Genomic DNA, 18,254 nt, shown 5'->3' on the forward strand with positions numbered 1-18,254 from the left:
TCTGCCTTGTTCAATTCCAACTATAGCCTTTTTAACACAACATTTTCCTATTAACTGAATTGTAAAAAAATACAACCAAGCTTGTGCTCATTAAATATACATGTATATAAAAACCATACAGGGCTTCCCTGATGGCGCAGTGGTTGAGAGTCCGCCTGCCGATGCAGGGGATACGGGTTCGTGCCCCGGTCCGTGAAGATCCTACGTGCCGCGAAGCGGCTGGGTCCGTGAGCCATGGCCGCTGAGCCTGCGCGTCAGGAGCCTGTGCTCCACAACGGGAGAGGCCACAACAGTAAACATCCAAAAAGTACAAATTGATTATGTTAGGAAACTTTTACAGTGTTAACAATCCTGTTTTTCTCTAAATCTTTAGTAAAGGGCCAAAGGTCAAATCTCTCTGCACAAAAACTCAATGTGACTGAACTCCTGAATTCAGTGTCTAGGCGTGCTGTGTACAAAATTAACTTTAATATGTAGTCCTTAAAAGAAAAAAAAAAAGACAAAATAGTAACCAAAAAACCAAAACACACCAGGGCAAAAAGTTCTTCTTAAATCAAATTCTATATATTTGTGAATTCAGCAAAATAATTTCTATAAAATAAAACAGAAAAATATTTAAATAGAATAAGGTGGACTGTATCTGTTTGAAGGGGTATTTGGTTTTTAGACAGATTGAGCATTGGTAACTTGAATGTGTGTAATTTTTTGAACCTGTCTTTGATCATCTTTAGATCATTACTCTGAACACTTTCTCAGGTAGATTGCCTATCGCCACTTCACTTCTTCTTCTGGGGTTTTGTCTTGTTCCTTCATCTGGAATATGTTCCTCTGATGTCTTATTTTGTCTAAGTTGCTATTTGTATTTTTTCTTCTTTTTTTTTTTTTTTTTTTTTTTTGCGGTACATGGATCTCTCACTGTTGTGGCCTCTCCCGTTGCAGAGCACAGGCTCCGGACGTGCAGGCTCAGCGGCCATGGCTCATGGGCCCAGCCGCTCTGCGGCATGTGGGATCTTCCCAGACCGGGACACAAACCCGTGTCCCCTGCATCGGCAGGCAGACCCTCAACCACTGTGCCACCAGGGAAGCCTGCTATTTGTATTTTTATGTCTATGGTAGATTAGTTATGTTTCTTGGCCTTGGAGAAGTGGCCCTCTGTAGGAGGAGTCCTATGAGTCCTAGCAGTACACTCTCCTCTCAGCACCCAAGCTATATGCTCTGGTGGTTCCCCCTAAGAGGGCTGCTTGGGTCCTTCTGTTGTGGCAGGCTGACTCTGTGGGTAGTCTTGTAGGCTTGGTTGGTCCCTAGTCTGGTAGGTTGCCATACCCTGCCTTGTGTGGATGCTGCTGGCTGCTGTTTAGTGGGGCCTGGTCACGTGGTGGCTGATTGAAGAGCCCTAGGGGGCCACAGGGCTAGTGCTGGCTCACTGGTGGGCAGAGTCACGGTGCCAAAGATTCTGGGGCCATTGCCTACCCACTGGCAGGTGAAGCCAAGTCCTGGGGTTAGTGCTGGACTTACTGGCAGGCAGAGCTGGTTCCTGGAATCTGGCTGCAAGGCCCAGGGGTCCCAGAGCTCATTTCAGATCTTTGGTAGTGGGTGCGGTTTCTGACACAGTTGGGTATGACTGCTGGGGTGTCCTGAAGGTTGCATTGGCCTGCTAGTGGGCAGAGCCAGCGCCCAGCTGGTCCCAGGGTAGGGTCTGAACTGATTTGTAGGATCATAATTTTCTTTCTTCTGGTGTCTGCCCCTGGCAGGTAAGGTTGATCTAGAGGCTTGTGCAGGCTTCCTGGCAGGAGGTGCCAGTGCCTGCCCACTGGTGGGTAGAGCTGGGTCTTGGCCCTCTAGTGACCTGTGCCCATGTCTAGGGGCATGTCTAGAGGTGGATGTGGGCTCTTTAGTCTTTAGGTAGCCTGTCTGCCACTGGTGGGCCTGTGTTCCCACCCAGTTAGTTGTTTGGCCTGAGGCGTTACAGCACTGACACTTATAGGCTCTTGGGTAGGGCCAGGTCTTGGTGCCAATGAGCTATGGCATCTGCTGTGTTCCCCAGTACATCTGATGTCAGTGTCTATGTCCCCAGGGTGAGCCATAGCACCCCCCCTCCCCCCAGGAGACTTTCCTAGACCAGCAGGTTAGGTCTGGCCCACAGTGCTCTCAAATTACTGCTTTTGTCCTGGGTCCCAGTGTGCATCGGGTTTTGTGTGCACCTTTAAGAGTAAAGTCTCTTGTTTCCTGCAGTCCTGTGGGGCTCCTGCAAAGCCCTGCTGGCTTTCAAAGGCAATGCTCCAGGGGCTCATCTTCCAGCTACCAGACCCCTGGGCTGGGGAGCCTGACGTGGGGCTCAGAACTCTCACTTCTGTGGAAGAACCTCTGCAATATAATTATTCTCCACTTCGTGGGTCGCCCAACTGGGGGGTATATGATTTGATTATATTGCGAGTCCTCCCCCCGACCTGTCTCATTGTGGTTCCTTCTTTATGTCTTTAGTTGGAGAAGGTCTTTTCTGGTAGGTTTCAGTCTTTTTCATCGATGGTTGTTCTGCAGATAGTTATGATTTTGGTGTGCTTGTGAGAGGAGGTGAGCCCAGGGTATTTCTACTCTGCCATCTTGGCCGCTCTCTGAGATTATTATTTTTTATCATTTTGTAAATTATCACATAAAAGTGCTTTATAAGTAAAGGAATAAATTAAGAATGTGTCAGTTTAACAATCATTGTTGTCATTACCAAAATGTATTATTATTTATGACATAAGAATTCCTGTATCCATTGATATGTCTTTCTTACCACAATTTAGCATCAACACTTATTTTTATTCTGACAGCCATAGACAATTCACATGACTTTAGAATTGCTTTCTTGGGTTAACCTTGGCCTTGTTTCCTTTTTAACCTCCCTAAATGTCACTATTTTCAATATATGTTGTTTGAGTTTTCACATGCAAGGAATCGATAGCATTTAATGAAGAGAGTGATGACAATCGCTGGATGGCAGTTTATATAGGCAGTTCATTTTAATATTACCTATAACTGTGACATATGCACATTTGTAAAGAGTGAGTTTTACCAAGTTAATTTTCACAAACATTGAACCTTTAAAAATAATCTATTCTCTCACTGATTCATTCAGTATTTTGAAAAAGTATTCATTGGTGTTTTGTCAAGCGCCAGACACTTGCAAAGTTTTGGGAAACAACACTGTTGAAGATAGATATTTCTTGCCTATTATTTTGCTTTTAACATTCAAGTCTAAACCAAAATTTTAAACACTCTTTGTTGTTATTGTGAAATAACATAATATAAAATGTATATAAAGTACATAAATATGGACCAGTGCATCATCATTAATTGAAATAAAAACTCATGTTACCACCCACCATTTCTGAAAATAAATATTGCCAACACCCCAGAAGACATCCTCAACTCCCTCCTGATTTCTATCTAATTTCTTCTCCCTCAGAGTAATCACTGTTCTGACTTTGACCTCCATAGTTGAATTTTACCTGATACTAAATTTTATACAAACAGAAGCACAGCGTATGTATGAGTGTGTGTCTTGGGTGTATGTGTTGCATCTTTTGCTCAAATGCTTATTTTTCAGATTTATTTTGCTGCATGTAGTGGTAGTTCACTAATTTGTATTGTTGTATAGTATTTCATTATGTAAATGTGCCATAATTTATTTATTCATTCTACTATTGATTTAGGTTATATAGATTTGTATTACCAATAATGCAACTGTGAACATTCTTGTACATGTCTTGGGGTAGATGTGTGCATGCATTTCTTTTCGGAATAAATCTAGGGATGCACTTGCTAGTTAATAGGATACACAGGTGTTCATCATTAGAATATAATGCCAAAATGTTTTCCTTCCAGCAGTGTTTGAATGCTAGCCGCTCCACATTCTCCCACTTTTATTTATGAGTGAGTTAAAACAAATACACAACAACAGCAACAGCAAATGCAGTGAGGGCACTAACTGTAGGAAAATAGACTTCAATGATTTGCCTAGAACGTGACGTGATATGTTTTTTTTCCTATTTATACCCTCTGTTCCTAGTGACTGCTGTGGTTCTCTTCTCCACATTTTCCCTCCTTATCTTAAATATCCCAGTTTTCATTTGCTCTCTGTGAAGTCCACATGCTTTTGGGGATGTTGATTTCATCTTTGATACTAGTGGTAGAATATATAATTATACTAAAATAATGAATATAGTCCCACCCTCTAGCTATAGATATGGCTTCATATGTATGAATTCATATGTATTCAGGACAGTGATTCACAAAATGAGACCATCTGGGGACTTCTAGAAAAGTAAACTGGAAGAGTTTATCTCTGTTTTCGTGGATATAAACAAGGAAGCATAGAGGTAAGGAGTTGTTGCTAGCATCTTGTGACTGTACAGTTAAGCCATCTTTGGGTTCAGGGTGATAGCATGGAGGACAGAAGGGTGAGACAGAAAGAGTCTGAGTTTTTAAATACATAGTTGAGAAGCTGAATCAAAGCACCATGAGGCTTATCCTACATTAAGCTTTAAAGTTATATATCCCTCCCAATTTAGTTTGAATGTTTTGATACTTGCAAAAAAAATTCATCTTAGCTAATAAACCCCCAGAGAAATTTATTTGATATGGGTCATTGGCGATTGCTAATAAACTGTTAGCATTTCATACATAGGAATACATAATCTGATAATTGACTCAGTCAAATAAACACACTTACCAACAGCTGTTGACCTAATTGTCAAAAAATTGAATGGGGTATGAGCTAAGGGGATCATTGTAGGCAGAATAATTCACACAGAATCGATAGTTAGAATTTACCCCCCCTGCCCTCTACCCTCTGTGCATATACACACTCACATACTCACCTGTGCATAGAGCACCCTTCCCAACAAGTGCTGCACAGGTTCTTACATGTCCTTACTAGGAGAGATAGAATCCCATAGGCCACTAAAGGCTGTGTATGAAAGAGTAACTTGGCCCCAATGCTCCTACTCACTAAGCCACAGTGTTTCTCAGGAATCCCTGGTCCTCCAGGACAGTACCGAGGAAGTCTCCTCCTCCCATGATCAGAGTGTAAGTCCCCTGTGCCCTCCGAGGATATATACTCACCTCGCATAGCTGTTCCTACACTTTATACCAAAGTCCACCTTTTGCTGTGCCTGGAAGACATTCTTTGAAATGAACTAGCTTATGCCTTACCCTTACAGTGTGCATTGCTTTCCAAGTCATGAAAGAGTTTAAGTGAGGCAGCTGATCACATCCGTTAAGTTAAATTACAAGCTCTACTTCTATTCCCCAGTGTGGGGAGATCAAATCATTGGTATCTGCAATGGCAAGTTTATGAAATTTGAACGTTATTAACTTTGTGCTGAAGGTGCTTTACTTTTATTGAACTCAGGCATAAACTAATTTATTGTCCTAAGGGAAAATGAGCTCGAGCAGCCATTTGTTTTAGATGATCTTATTTTTTTGATGAATGTACGGTCACAGATTCTTTGGTCCCAATTCTTTTTTCAAAGCCTAGCAGCATAATGGTTCAACATTTTGGTTTTGGCAAGCTAAAATGAGTATTGGTAAATATCATCATTTTTCTTCATTTGCAAAGTGGAAATAATTGTAGGAATATCAATGTTTTAAAGATTAAGTGGGAGAATGTATGTGAAGTCCTTAAAGTTATCCGTTGAACATGGTAAATATTTAACAATAGCCGTTGTTGGTAATATTATTTATCTTAGGAAACTAGTTAGCAAAAAAAAAAAGATTCTTTTCACAAATTTTAATTGTAAATTCCATGCACTCATGGAATTTTTAGTTTAGTAATGGAAACAGACAATAAGCAAGTCAGTAAACATACATTGTAACAAATGCTATGAATCAGTCAAAGGACTGGCTAGAACATATAAAGGGTCAGGTGGGTGACAAAGGTAGATAGAACAGGAATGACCTCTACTCCTATTCAGAAGGTGATTCTTGTGTTGAAAATTGAAAACTTAGAAGGACTAAGCCATGCCCAATATTGGTTTAGGAGTTGGAGAGAAGAAAAGATTGTAGGCAGAGAAAGAAAAATATATATTCTGCGTTTATGATACCAAACACCAATGGATTTGAAGATACCCAAATGAAAAGACAAATGTTTTTGTTTCTCACCCAAATGTTTGCTGTTATACTACCCTAGGAGAGTACAATGACTAGATTTTTCCTCCTACAAAACTCATAGCTTATTGAATCTGTAAAAATATGAAATACCTGGATTAAAATTGAAAATTGCATAAACTGCATGATTAATCTTCACAGTGACAAATATCCAAAATATGTACCAAAATTCAAGTAAAATCTTCTAATTGCGAGCAACCTCTCACTGAACATCTATTCAGTATTTGTTTGTTTTTAAAAGCTTCTTTGTTCTTAAATAAAATTGATTTTTGTTTCTGATTATAAACATGAACTCATTACATGTTTGTAATCATGCATAAATTCAAATGCATAAAAATGTAAAGATGAAAATTAAAATTAACAATCTAATTTACAACAGAGAGATTCAGAGTCAGAAGAAGTAAAGTAGGAAACTGGGAATCTGGTTTTTTTTAAAGATCCCACCCCAACACAAACACACACAAACACACACAAACATACACATAAACACATACACACACACACACACACACAAGAGTATGCACCCCTGGTTTAAACACTTTATGACTGAGATTCTCAAATTTTAATATGCGTATGAACCACTTGAAGATCTTGTTAAAATAAAGATTCTGATTCAGGAGTCCAGGTGGGGCCCAGGGTTCTACATTTCTAGAAATTTCCCAGGAGATTCTTATGCTGCTGCTCCAAGGCTCTTGGCTGGATGGCTTTCTAACAATGTTTTTAAAACTTTCAAAGATGAAAACTTTATAACCTTTTCTGGCACTGTCTTTCAGAAATTATCACTCAGACTACAAAAAAAAAAATGTTTTTCCTTATGGTAAGTTAATTTAAGAGTAATGTTAACTTCAGTTCTTTACCTTTATAAGATTATGTTTAGTCTATAAAGGGCATAATAAGGGGTAATCACTTCTAAAGGCCATTACATTTGTTTATTTTTATTATTATTTTTAAAATATCAACCTTTTATTTCTGATATTTGAATGCTCTTTGAAGAGGAAACATAATGTAGTACTAATTTGTAATAGTGGTGGGTTCTTTCCCAGATCCTTGAAAGTTAATAATCTTAATCTCCAGCATGATCTCTGAACTCTTAGTGTATGAATTTATCAAAAAATAGGGTGTGATAGCATAAGCTGATGTGAGGGAAGTTTCAGAGGCCTCACTTTGAAACAGTGGTACATGGGAGAAGATTGGAAAGGTTATTTGTACTGCAAAGCTGTTAAGTCTAGTGAGAAAGTGAAATAGGTGTAAACCATTGTGCTCCTTTATCAAAAGTCCATTACATTTATTTATTTATTATATTTTTATTTAATTTTCATTTTTAATTTTTTTAACATCTTTATTGGAGTATAATTGCTTTATAATGGTGTGTTAGTTTCTGCTTTATAACAAAGTGAATCAGCTACACATATGCATATATCCCCATATCTCCTCCCTCTTGCATCTCCCTCCCACCCTCCCTATCCCACCTCTCGAGGTGGTCACACAGCACGGAGCAGGTCTCGCTGTGCTATGCGGCTGCTTCCCACTAGCTATCTATTTTCCATTTGGTAGTATATATAAGTCCATGCCACTCTCTCACTTCGTCCCAGCTTACCCTTCCCCTCCCCATGTCCTCAAGTCCATTCTCTACGTCTGTGTCTTTATTCCTGTCCTGTCCCTAGGTTCTTCAGAACCTTTTTTTTTTTTTTTTTTTTAATTCTATATATATGTGTTAGCATATGGTATTTGTTTTTCTCTTTCTGACTTACTTCACTCTGTATGACAGACTCTGGGTCCATCCACCTCACTACAAATAACTCAATCTTGTTTCGTTCTCTAGCTGAGTAATATTCCATATTATATATGTGCCACATCTTTATCCATTCATCTGTTGATGGACAATTAGGTTGCTTCCATGTCCTGGCTATTGTAAATAGAGCTGCAATGAACATTGTGGTACATGACTCTTTTTGAATTATGGTTTTCTCAGGGTATATGCCCAGTAGTGGGATTGCTGGGTCGTATGGTAGTTCTATTTTTAGTTTTTTAAGGAACCTCCATACTGTTCTCCATAGTGGCTGTATCAATTTACATTCCCACCAACAGTGGAAGATGGTTCCCTTTTCTTCGCACCCTCTCCAGCATTTATTGTTTGTAGACTTTTTGATGATGGCCATTCTGACAGGTGTGAGGTGATATATCTCATTGTAGTTTTGATTTGTGTCTCTCTAATAATTAGTGATGTTGAACATCTTTTCATGTGCCTCTTGGCCATCTGTATGTCTTCTTTGTAGAAATGTCTATTTAGGTCTTCTGCCGATATTTTGATTGGGTGGTTGACTTTTTTTGATACTGAGCCACATGAGCTGTTTGTAAATTTTGGAGATTAATCCCTTGTCAGTTGCATTGTTTGCAAATATTTTCTCCCATTCTGTGGGTTGTCTTTCATTTTGTTTATGGTTATGGTTTCCTTTGCTGTGCAAAAGCTTTTCAGTTTGATTAGGTCCCATTTGTTTATTTTTGTTTTTATTTCCCTTACTCTAGGAGACAGATTGAAAAAGATATTGCTGCGATTTATGTCAAAGAGTGTTCTGCCTGTATTTTCCCCTAAGAGTTTTATAGTACGCAGTCTTACATTTAGGTCTTTAATCCATTTTGAGTTTATTTTTGTGTATAGTGGTAAAGAGTGTTCTCATTTCATTTCTAATTATAGTTTTTTACATGTAGCTGTCCAGTTTTCCCAGCACCACTTATTGAAGAGGCTGTCTTTTCTCCATTGTATATTCTTGCCTCCTTTATCAAAAATAAGGTGACCATATGTGCGTGGGTTTATCTCTGGGCTTTCTATCCTGGTCCATTGATCTATATTTCTGTTTCTGTGCCAGTACCATTCTGTCTTGATTACTGTAGCTTTGTAGTATAGTCTGAAGTCAGGGAGCCTGGCCATTACATTTAGATAGGTGCCTTTAGCTAGAAGTTCAAGTTTATGTTTGCTCTCAGCCCACTCAACTGTTAAGTCAGTTTTCTTGCATCATTATCAATCTATTTCTGCCCAGGATTTCTCATGGAGTTCACAGTTCCACAGAATGCCTTATCTAATGGTCATCTTCATTATCCCTAGAGAGCCCACCTATAAGCGAGGAGGTCTTGACTCCAGAGAATTCTGAAGAAACAGCCAATTTTGAATGAGAGAGGTTCTTTCTTTCTTTTTTTTTTTTTTTTTTTTTAACAAATCTGGAAACACCCTCAGATTATTCATCAGCCCCATTAATTTAGACCTCAGCTGGGAACACTCTAGAGAATAAAAACTTCATTTATTTATAATGTAGGGGTTCATAATTTTTCTTCCTGGGTAACATCTGTTTTTAGTTCTTCTCAGTCCATTCTAGATCAAAGCCTGGAAGCAGTATCTGTAGATTCAGGTTTTAGTTAAAAGATTGGAATGCTTGTTATAAATCTACTTTCAGGGCTATGTGTCAGGTACTGTGCTAAGCACTTAGTAAGTATTATCTTAACCTTGCACAAAAATGTGATATGAATACGAGTATTAACTCTATTTTAAAGATGAGAACTTTGTGAAGATTAACACGGTTAAATAATTTGCCCAAGGTCATAAAATAGTAAGTGGCAGGCAAGATATGAAGCCAGAAGTCTAACCTGGTACTTTCTAACTCCTGAGTATATGCTTTTAATCTCTCTACTCTATTTTACCTCTTTATGGCTAAGTGGGCATCCTGAAGTATGGCCAAATCTGTCACTGACACTTTTTTGTGAAATAATCTATTTGATTATTGTTATGGCATCCAATAGATGATGACTCTAAGAGAATTACTGGTGCAATTCTAGAAAGTAGTATTCCTTTTAAGAAATATGCTTTTTTTCTTTTTTTCAAAAAATATTTATTTGGTTGTGTGGGGTCTTAGTTGCAGCAGGCAGGCTTGTGGGCTCCTTAGTTGTGGCAGGTGGGCTCCTTAGTTGCGGCTCTAGGGTTCCTTAGTTGCAGCTTGCTAGCACCTTAGTTGTGGCATGAGGGCTCCTTATTTGTGACATGTGAACTCTTAGTTGCAGCAAGCATGTGGGATCTAGTTCCCTGACCAGGGATCAAACCCGGGTCCCCTGCATTGGGAGCATGGAGTCTTATTCACTGCACCAACAGGGAAGTCCCAGAAGTATCCCTTTTCTTTTCATTTAATGTATTTTCCCTCCTGGTCTGCCAGAAAATAGTAATAATGGTAACATGGCACCATCATACTTGGATTATTTATTTTTTAGTATGAGGAAGTGCTATGAACAAGCATACCAAACTATTTAATATATATTCTCTTTCCTTGAAGAAACTTTAATAGGATGCTTTTATCAGAGAGGGAAAGAGGGAAAGGGGAAGGGGAAGGACAGAGATGGAGAGAAAGGAAGGAAGAAGTTGGATTTTTTTGAAGAGGCACTTTTGCCTGAACAAATTCAACAGTGATAAAATTTCATAATGATGACATTCAACATCCAGTGGGCCAACTACATTCTTTTCTCAATGAGTTATCAAGGGGATTTGAAAATTTCTTTGTCAGATAACTTTTAATTTCTTCTTAAACTAGTAAGATTTAGGTCATAGGATTAGAACTCTATTACACAGAGTTCATCAGCTCTAGAGAAATGATGAATTGATTACTTGCTTACTAAGTTGATTCATGCCAGTCTGGCAGTTTGTGGGCGTGAATCTAATTATCAGTCTCTTCCTTTCATTAATAGGTTGGAGCAAGTTAACTTCTCAAAAGAGGAAGAAGTAGTAAGATTTAGGTCATAGGATTAGAACTCTATTACAGAGTTCATCAGTGCTCTGGAGAAATAATGAATTGAGGCTTAAGAGGAATTTTCCTAGCAGACAACTGCTCTCTGCCTGCATTGAAGTAATTCTCTCTGAGAGCTGGCTGAAGCTTTGTCCAGCCCCTCATACATACCCTCTAAGGGTGCTCTATGAAATTCAAATTTTGTTTAAAGTTCTTATGTTAACTGAAGTGCAAGATATAAGACTGGCTATGTCAGGTTTTATGCAAATGTGTGACTCAGTTTTTATGTTTCCTATTCATAAAGCTTTAAAGGAATCAAAAGATTACTTACTTACTAAGTTGATTCATGCCAGGTGATTACTTTTAAAATTTCATCTCCCATCCTCATTCTCAAACCAGATTAATCACATAATCAGCTTTCGCCTACCATATGTAGTCATCTATCTATTTATCTGTACATATACATATGTTATATATGTATATATTTATCTATCTTGACAAATGAGTATAATTGAGTGTCATGTATGGTTTGAGAATAGTGTACATATTCGGGGTAATGTGGCAGTGATTTGATTTCTGACAAGATTCTTTCTTACCATATATTTAAGAAAATACACTGAAGATGAGAACACTGGGATGAGAAACTTTATTTTGTATTTTTTAATTTCACCATAAGCAACAAAAGTAACCAGAAGTTACTGAATATAGATAAAAAATTAAAATGGCAGCTTTTGCAAGGTTTTACATTGCCCCTGTCTGGCAAATATAATCATTTTGTGTGTGGAGGGGAGGAGGATGGAGTTTGGGGCAGGGGAGAGGCAAACTATAGGAATTCCAATATCCTTCAAAAATCAGCCTTAGTTTCTGGTCCAATTGTGGCTTTTCTGACAGGTTTTGGCCTAGAAAACTGAATCATAGAATATTATGTCTCTTTTTGATTATTCAAAATAGGTAATTTCACTTCTGTGAGTGTAGTACATTAACCATTAGTATGAGTTTCTAGCTCAGGAGCTTTTGCTGTAATAAAGAGTGGTTTAAAGTCTACAGCTACATCTTTCTTCATAGTACCAGGTTCTTAACCATCAAAGATAAATGAACCGCCCTTGCTTTCAGTGCAAGTGAGGGAAAAAAAAATACGCATAACACACACCCTGGAGGAAGGAAAGGCAGCAAGACTGAGCCTCTCCTTAGTAATTCAATTGAGGGGGGAGAGACTTGTCTGGCAGTTTGTGGGAGTGAATCTAATTATCAGTCTCTTACTTTCATTAATAGGTTGGAGCAAGTTAACTTCTCAAAGGAGGAAGAAGTAGACATTATGCCTGAACTCCTAGACTACATTATGATCATTTAAGCATTGCTTTCACAAAAATAGTTGTGTTGTTGTTGGTTTTTTTTATAAGCCCTTTGTGAAATTGGGCAGGTGGACAGGAAGAACATCAACTATGGAAAAGGCAAAAGTAACTGGTAAAACATGGTATACTTAGAGATGGGAGGACAGAGCATTCTGGAAAACTGAAGAGTATACTTTAATAGATTTTAATCTACATCTGTGAAGTTTAATTAGCTAGACTAACCCTCAGCTGAGAATCTTCACTGTAATCCAGTGTAACGCAGTCCTGTCATCCTGTTTCATTTCTCCTTTCCTACCAGTGGTCTGTGAGTAAAAGTCAACTTGGATGGAGTCTGTATGTTTCTTGACCAATATTTTGTTTTCTTAGCCTCACTAGCCAAAAATCTGATGATGACTATGAAGATTATGCTTCTAACAAAACATGGGTCTTGACTCCAAAGGTTCCGGAGGGTGATGTCACTGTCATCTTAAACAACCTCCTGGAAGGATATGATAATAAACTTCGACCTGATATAGGAGGTATGTTAAAACCTTTTGTGATGTGGGTTAGATAAAAACAAGTCTACCACATTAGGAGAAAGCAGCAGCCCATTTCAATAACCAGAAGGATATAAATGATACTTTTACTAAATCCTGTAAAAATAAAAAATGTATAAACAGCATTCAGGTCTGGGGATAGACAGCGCACTGATAAGTTCAAAATGAAGAAAGATGATTTTCAAGTTAGCTTGAGAGATAGAAATTTAAATTTTCCTAGACATCTCAGACAAAGACTATGGAACAAAAGTGACAACTTCTTTCTGAAGAAACATCAAAAACAAACAAGCACACACTACTATATATAAAATAGATAACTAATAAGAACCTACTGTATAGCATAGGGAACTCTACTCAGTAATCTGTAATGAACTACATGGGAATAGAGTCTAAAAACGATTGGATATATGTATATGTATAGCTGATTCACTTTGCTGTACACCTGAAACTAACACAACATTGTAAATCGACTATACTCCAATAAAAACTAATTTTAAAAAAAGAAAGGACATACTGTGTATGTCTATAGCTGTGTAACAGACAACCACAAAATTTCAGTGGTATACAGTAATAAGCATTTATTTAGCACTTTGCTTGGGGTGGTCTAATCTAAGTTCAGCCAGGTTGGAGCTGCTCATTTCAGAAAGCTGTACTCTCATTCCACTCCTGGGACCAGCAGACTAGCTAGGAGTATCCTTCTCATGACAATAGCAAAGAACAAGAGAGAAAATAGAAGCTCATAAGGCTTAATGCTTTCGTCCACATATTATTAGCCAATGCAAGTCAAATGGTCAGGCTCAAAGTTCAGAGGCAGAGAAGTAGCCTCACTGATGTGAAGGCAAGGGTACAGATTCAGGGAGGAGTGAAGGATCCAATCCATCACAGAGAATTACAGCATGGCACTTCAAGGAAAATGGATAAAGATGCGAGAAATGTACTTGTTGAATTGAAGGCCAGAATGAATGGTATTAAGAATCCTCATTCATTAAATGTTAAATGAAAATGGAGCACATTCATTAGGTCATGGATGTAATACTACATGATTTTTAATATCAGTCCTCTTTGACAAATAGGTGTGTATTGGGTTTCCATATGGTTTCCTCATATTATTTGTTGAGTCACAGAATTCATTAAATCATTGAGGAAGATTGATTTTGTATTGGCTAGAGGTGAATGAGGATAAAGTGGTCATAAAAGGAATCAACAGGGAGGAATGTTTCAAAAACAATTCATAATACTTGTTTTTTATGTCTCCTTCATGTTTCTAATGCATATTACTTTCTAAATCACTAAGTAGCTATTTTTTTCTATATGGGCCCAGTCAAGTTGGAATAGTTAGAATGCCCAAATCAATTCTAGAACTTAAAGGAAAAATAATAAAATTCAGGATATCTGAGAGATGGATGAAGAAAATCTGAGCAGTGTTTTCTTATTTATTCATTTTTATATAATCTTAAAAAGATAATGAGTTTTAAGACTCTGCTATGCTTAGTTATTGTGATTATGTGCTTAAGATACTTCTTTGAAAATAAATAGCTAAATGTAGCAAATTAGTCACTAGCAACAAGTTAGCTGTGAATAAATCACTTCTAATGTAGCAAAATAAATCTCTATAGCATAACAAGGACTAAGCATTAAAATATTACGCTCCTCCATATGCACATATTTCTATGGTTCTCTTTACAGTGAAACCAACATTAATTCACACAGACATGTATGTGAATAGCATTGGTCCAGTGAATGCTATCAATATGGTAAGTTTCTAATTGTTTGTCTATTTTATTAACATATTAGAGAGGAAATGTGGTAACATGGAAATAGCAAGGGCTAGACCAACAAGAAAAATTTGGAAGGGAGAGAAAATCTTTCAGATCCTTTTTTCTCCCCTGTAATATAAAGCTAATTATTTTTAATGATTTGTTACAAAAATTAAATGTGATCATATGTATAAAATTACCTTGGGTAAATGCTATAATCTTAAAATTCAACACTCTCTGCTAATTTGGTAGGTCCTGCTTACTACAAAATAAAATATAGTGCTCTACTACTTTTTAGAATATTCAAGGTGTGAAGAGGTCATAGTTTGCTTCAAATCAGAATTGTTTCTCAGAGGAAACAGTGCATTAGATTTAACAATAAATGTAATTTTGTTCTTTTATAAAGCTTTCTATCCAAATTTGAAATAAGAAATTAGATTGGAGCCTATATAGAAAAGAGTAGAACATAACATAACATAACATAACATTAGTGATACTGTAACTTTAAAATAGTGTTTGCCAAGCAAGCAATAAGGATGCTCTGCTGAGTCAGAGATGAAAAACATTAATTGCTTTCAACTGGGCTGATTAAAAAAAGTATACCACCACCTGCATACTCCATGCAAGTAAGTTTCCTTGTTTAACTATTAAACAAATGCTAACATGTTACTTCTTTACAACTAAAATTCTGATGCAAGTTGTAAATATCTAAGAAGAATCAGCTATATATGTAGTTTATTTAAACACAGAACTTACAGTTTCAGGAATACTAGTGCCCAGAACTACTGCCCCAGGATCACAGTTTATGAAATGCTGGTTTAAAGAATTTTAAACCTTTTGTTTGTGTGTGTGTGTTTGCCAAAATGTGGATCAGAAATTATTGAGTTACTCTACCTATTTGCACATCACTTATTAGTTGATAAAGAATTTCATAAAAGAAGTTCCCCTCTCATTACTTGTGGACTGCAAATATGCAATTAACTTGTAAACAAAGTGGTATGACTTACCCTAGTGACAATGTAGTGAATTACAGTGAGATACAGGGGCAGGAGTACAAGGATATAATCCAGAACAATGCAAAGGAGGCAAAGGAAGAAGATTATAGTCTCATCCTGATTATTTTGTATTTTTCATCATACATGGTGGTAGGTTGAGGGGATTCGAGTAGGAAATGTGAATGACTCCTGTCCCCCAACTCTCATGTTCTAAGAACACTGGGGGTCGGGTTCTAAGAACACCAAGGGTTTGTTCTTTAATTTTCTCATTTACAGACATGATTAAAATAGAATTAGAAAATCATGCTAAATAATATCTAAATATGACAGGCAAATTAGATCTTGGGTGTTATGACTCCAGGTCTAATTCACATCACACTTTCTTTTCTTTGATTAATGTTGCCACTTTAGCAATATATATGTACATGAAGGTATAATTATTACAGAGTCACTTGTCATCATAACACTTTTTAAATATGTTCTGTGATAGAGATTAGTACAGTAGTAAAGATTGTCTTTTGGTGCATTTCCTCTTGTTTATAAAAAGACAACAACTGTAATAGTAAAAACTAAAAATAGTTACCTTATTTTGGGTGTTTGCTATCTGCCAGACAGGGCACAAAGTGCTTTTTGTGTATAGTGTATTCCCCTTTTCTATCTTCATACTACCTAACAAGATAGATTCTCTAGGATCCTCACTTCATTGTGAGGTGAGGCAGCTTAGCTTCCAGAGCTCTGGTTTAGAACTGTTTTGAGAACTGCTCTGGACTTTCTTTTACTCTGTAGCAGTGGTTTTTGAACCTGAATAATTGATCTCCTCAAGAGACAATTGGCAATGTCTGGAGATATTATTAGCTGTCACAACTTGGGGGTGGGGTTTGTTTTTGGTGCTACTGGCACCTAGTAGGTAGACACTAGGAATGGTAGTAAACATCCTAAAATACACAAGACAGCCCCCATGACAAAGAATTATTAGCTGGCCCAAAATAACATGAGAAACTGCTCCATAAATACCTACTGCAAACAACCATATCAGGGCTATGATCTTTTGCCAGAATTCACTCAGGGTCTATTTTTTTCATAATGTATTGTCTACAAAAGATGGGTGAGTCTCCTTAGCCAAGCTTCTGCTTTCTTTTGGACTATTCAAAGCCAAAGTAGCTTTGCTTTGTTTGGGCAATGAGAACATATGTGATAAATGCAAACAAATGCTCTACAATACAATCCTACTATATAAAAGATGTTCCATTTCATTTTTTTTCTTTAAAACAGGAATATACGATTGATATATTTTTTGCCCAAACATGGTATGACAGACGTCTGAAATTTAACAGCACCATTAAAGTCCTCCGATTGAATAGCAACATGGTGGGGAAAATCTGGATTCCAGACACTTTCTTCAGAAATTCCAAAAAGGCCGATGCACACTGGATAACTACCCCCAATAGGATGCTGAGAATTTGGAATGATGGTCGAGTGCTCTACACTTTAAGGTAGTCTTTTGGAAAAGGAAAGGAGTAATTGCTGGAAATAAAGCAAAGAGCAATCATGTTCTCTTAAAACGAAAAGAACAAAAGATGTCAAGCCTAAATCAGGGTTGGCATGCTTGATCAAAATAGTATGTGATGATACAAAATTAGGTTTTTTTCTGTTATCAATGAACTTTTCCAAGGGACACAGGTATAACATTTTCTTTGACTGATGTGAGAACTCTGTTTTCTCACAGGGACATGAGCCTAATAAAAAAGGAAGCACAGCAGATATTTAAATTATTTGTATATATTTTCAATAATAGATATGAATAGTATGATTCTTCTAGATCTTAGTATCCAGGAACTTTTAGCTTCAAAATGTTTCATGTTAAATGCCTTTCTGACATATATTTTATGCCATAGGTAATATTTAAGATATAAAATATAATACTTTAAACTGGATCCAAAGCCTTTATCATCAGAGTTATATCAGTTACTGGAAAAAAGAGCCACAATTACAAAAGAAATTCATTGCATATATTTTAATTTCATCATGAGTTTTATTAAATTAGATGTAAGGTAATGACTAGAATTAGACTCGAAGTGGAAATCAAATTTTGTCTGCTAATTAAGAGCTCAGTCTAACTTTGGAAGTATTAAGTAAAGTCACACTATCTCAAGTCCCTTTATCGTTCTCATAATATTATAGTCATTTTTCCACTTGTATTAACTTGCAGAGTCACTGTACAATATTAAATTATGGACCCCAGCTCAAAAATATCTCTCATAAGATTCATTCAAGATTTGAATGAGTTTGCCAGGCTATATAGAGAGATGATTTTATTCTTATCTATAATGCTTATCTATAATGATAAGCATTATCTATAATGAGTTATGAATATGTTGCTTATCTGTAATGAGTTGCTTATCTATAACGAGTTATGAATATGTGTGTATACACATAGATATATATCTATGTACCTATCTGCAATCTACATTATCTTCAATTTTAACATTTCCAGTTTAATTTGGAGAAATGATACTAATAAAATATCTAATTTAATTATAATTTCACTTATGAATAAAACTAATCTTTTCTTTGGAAGAGCGTATAATTACTGAGTGACAATGATTAAAACCTCTAGCTTTGGAGACATAATCTTGGGTTCAAATCTCAACTATGCCACTAGATTTGTGACTTTGGACAAGTCCAAGTACAATATAGC

At 36.9% G+C, this 18,254-nt stretch overlaps 1 protein-coding gene across 2 annotated transcripts in view; it reads left to right on the forward strand.

Annotated features, from left to right (window-relative positions):
- GABRG2 (gamma-aminobutyric acid type A receptor subunit gamma2) overlaps nucleotides 1–18,254 on the forward strand; it is a 125,000-nt gene that overhangs the window by 22,019 nt on the left and 84,727 nt on the right. For both annotated transcript variants that reach the window (XM_059059801.2, XM_059059806.2), the window contains exons 2-4: nucleotides 12,635–12,786; nucleotides 14,491–14,558; nucleotides 16,829–17,049. In XM_059059801.2, coding sequence (XP_058915784.1) covers nucleotides 12,635–12,786; nucleotides 14,491–14,558; nucleotides 16,829–17,049 — 441 coding nt within the window. The remainder of the gene's footprint in view (nucleotides 1–12,634; nucleotides 12,787–14,490; nucleotides 14,559–16,828; nucleotides 17,050–18,254) is intronic.

This window comes from Kogia breviceps, chromosome 4 (genome assembly GCF_026419965.1).
Source record: "Kogia breviceps isolate mKogBre1 chromosome 4, mKogBre1 haplotype 1, whole genome shotgun sequence".
Lineage (NCBI taxonomy): Eukaryota > Metazoa > Chordata > Mammalia > Artiodactyla > Physeteridae > Kogia > Kogia breviceps.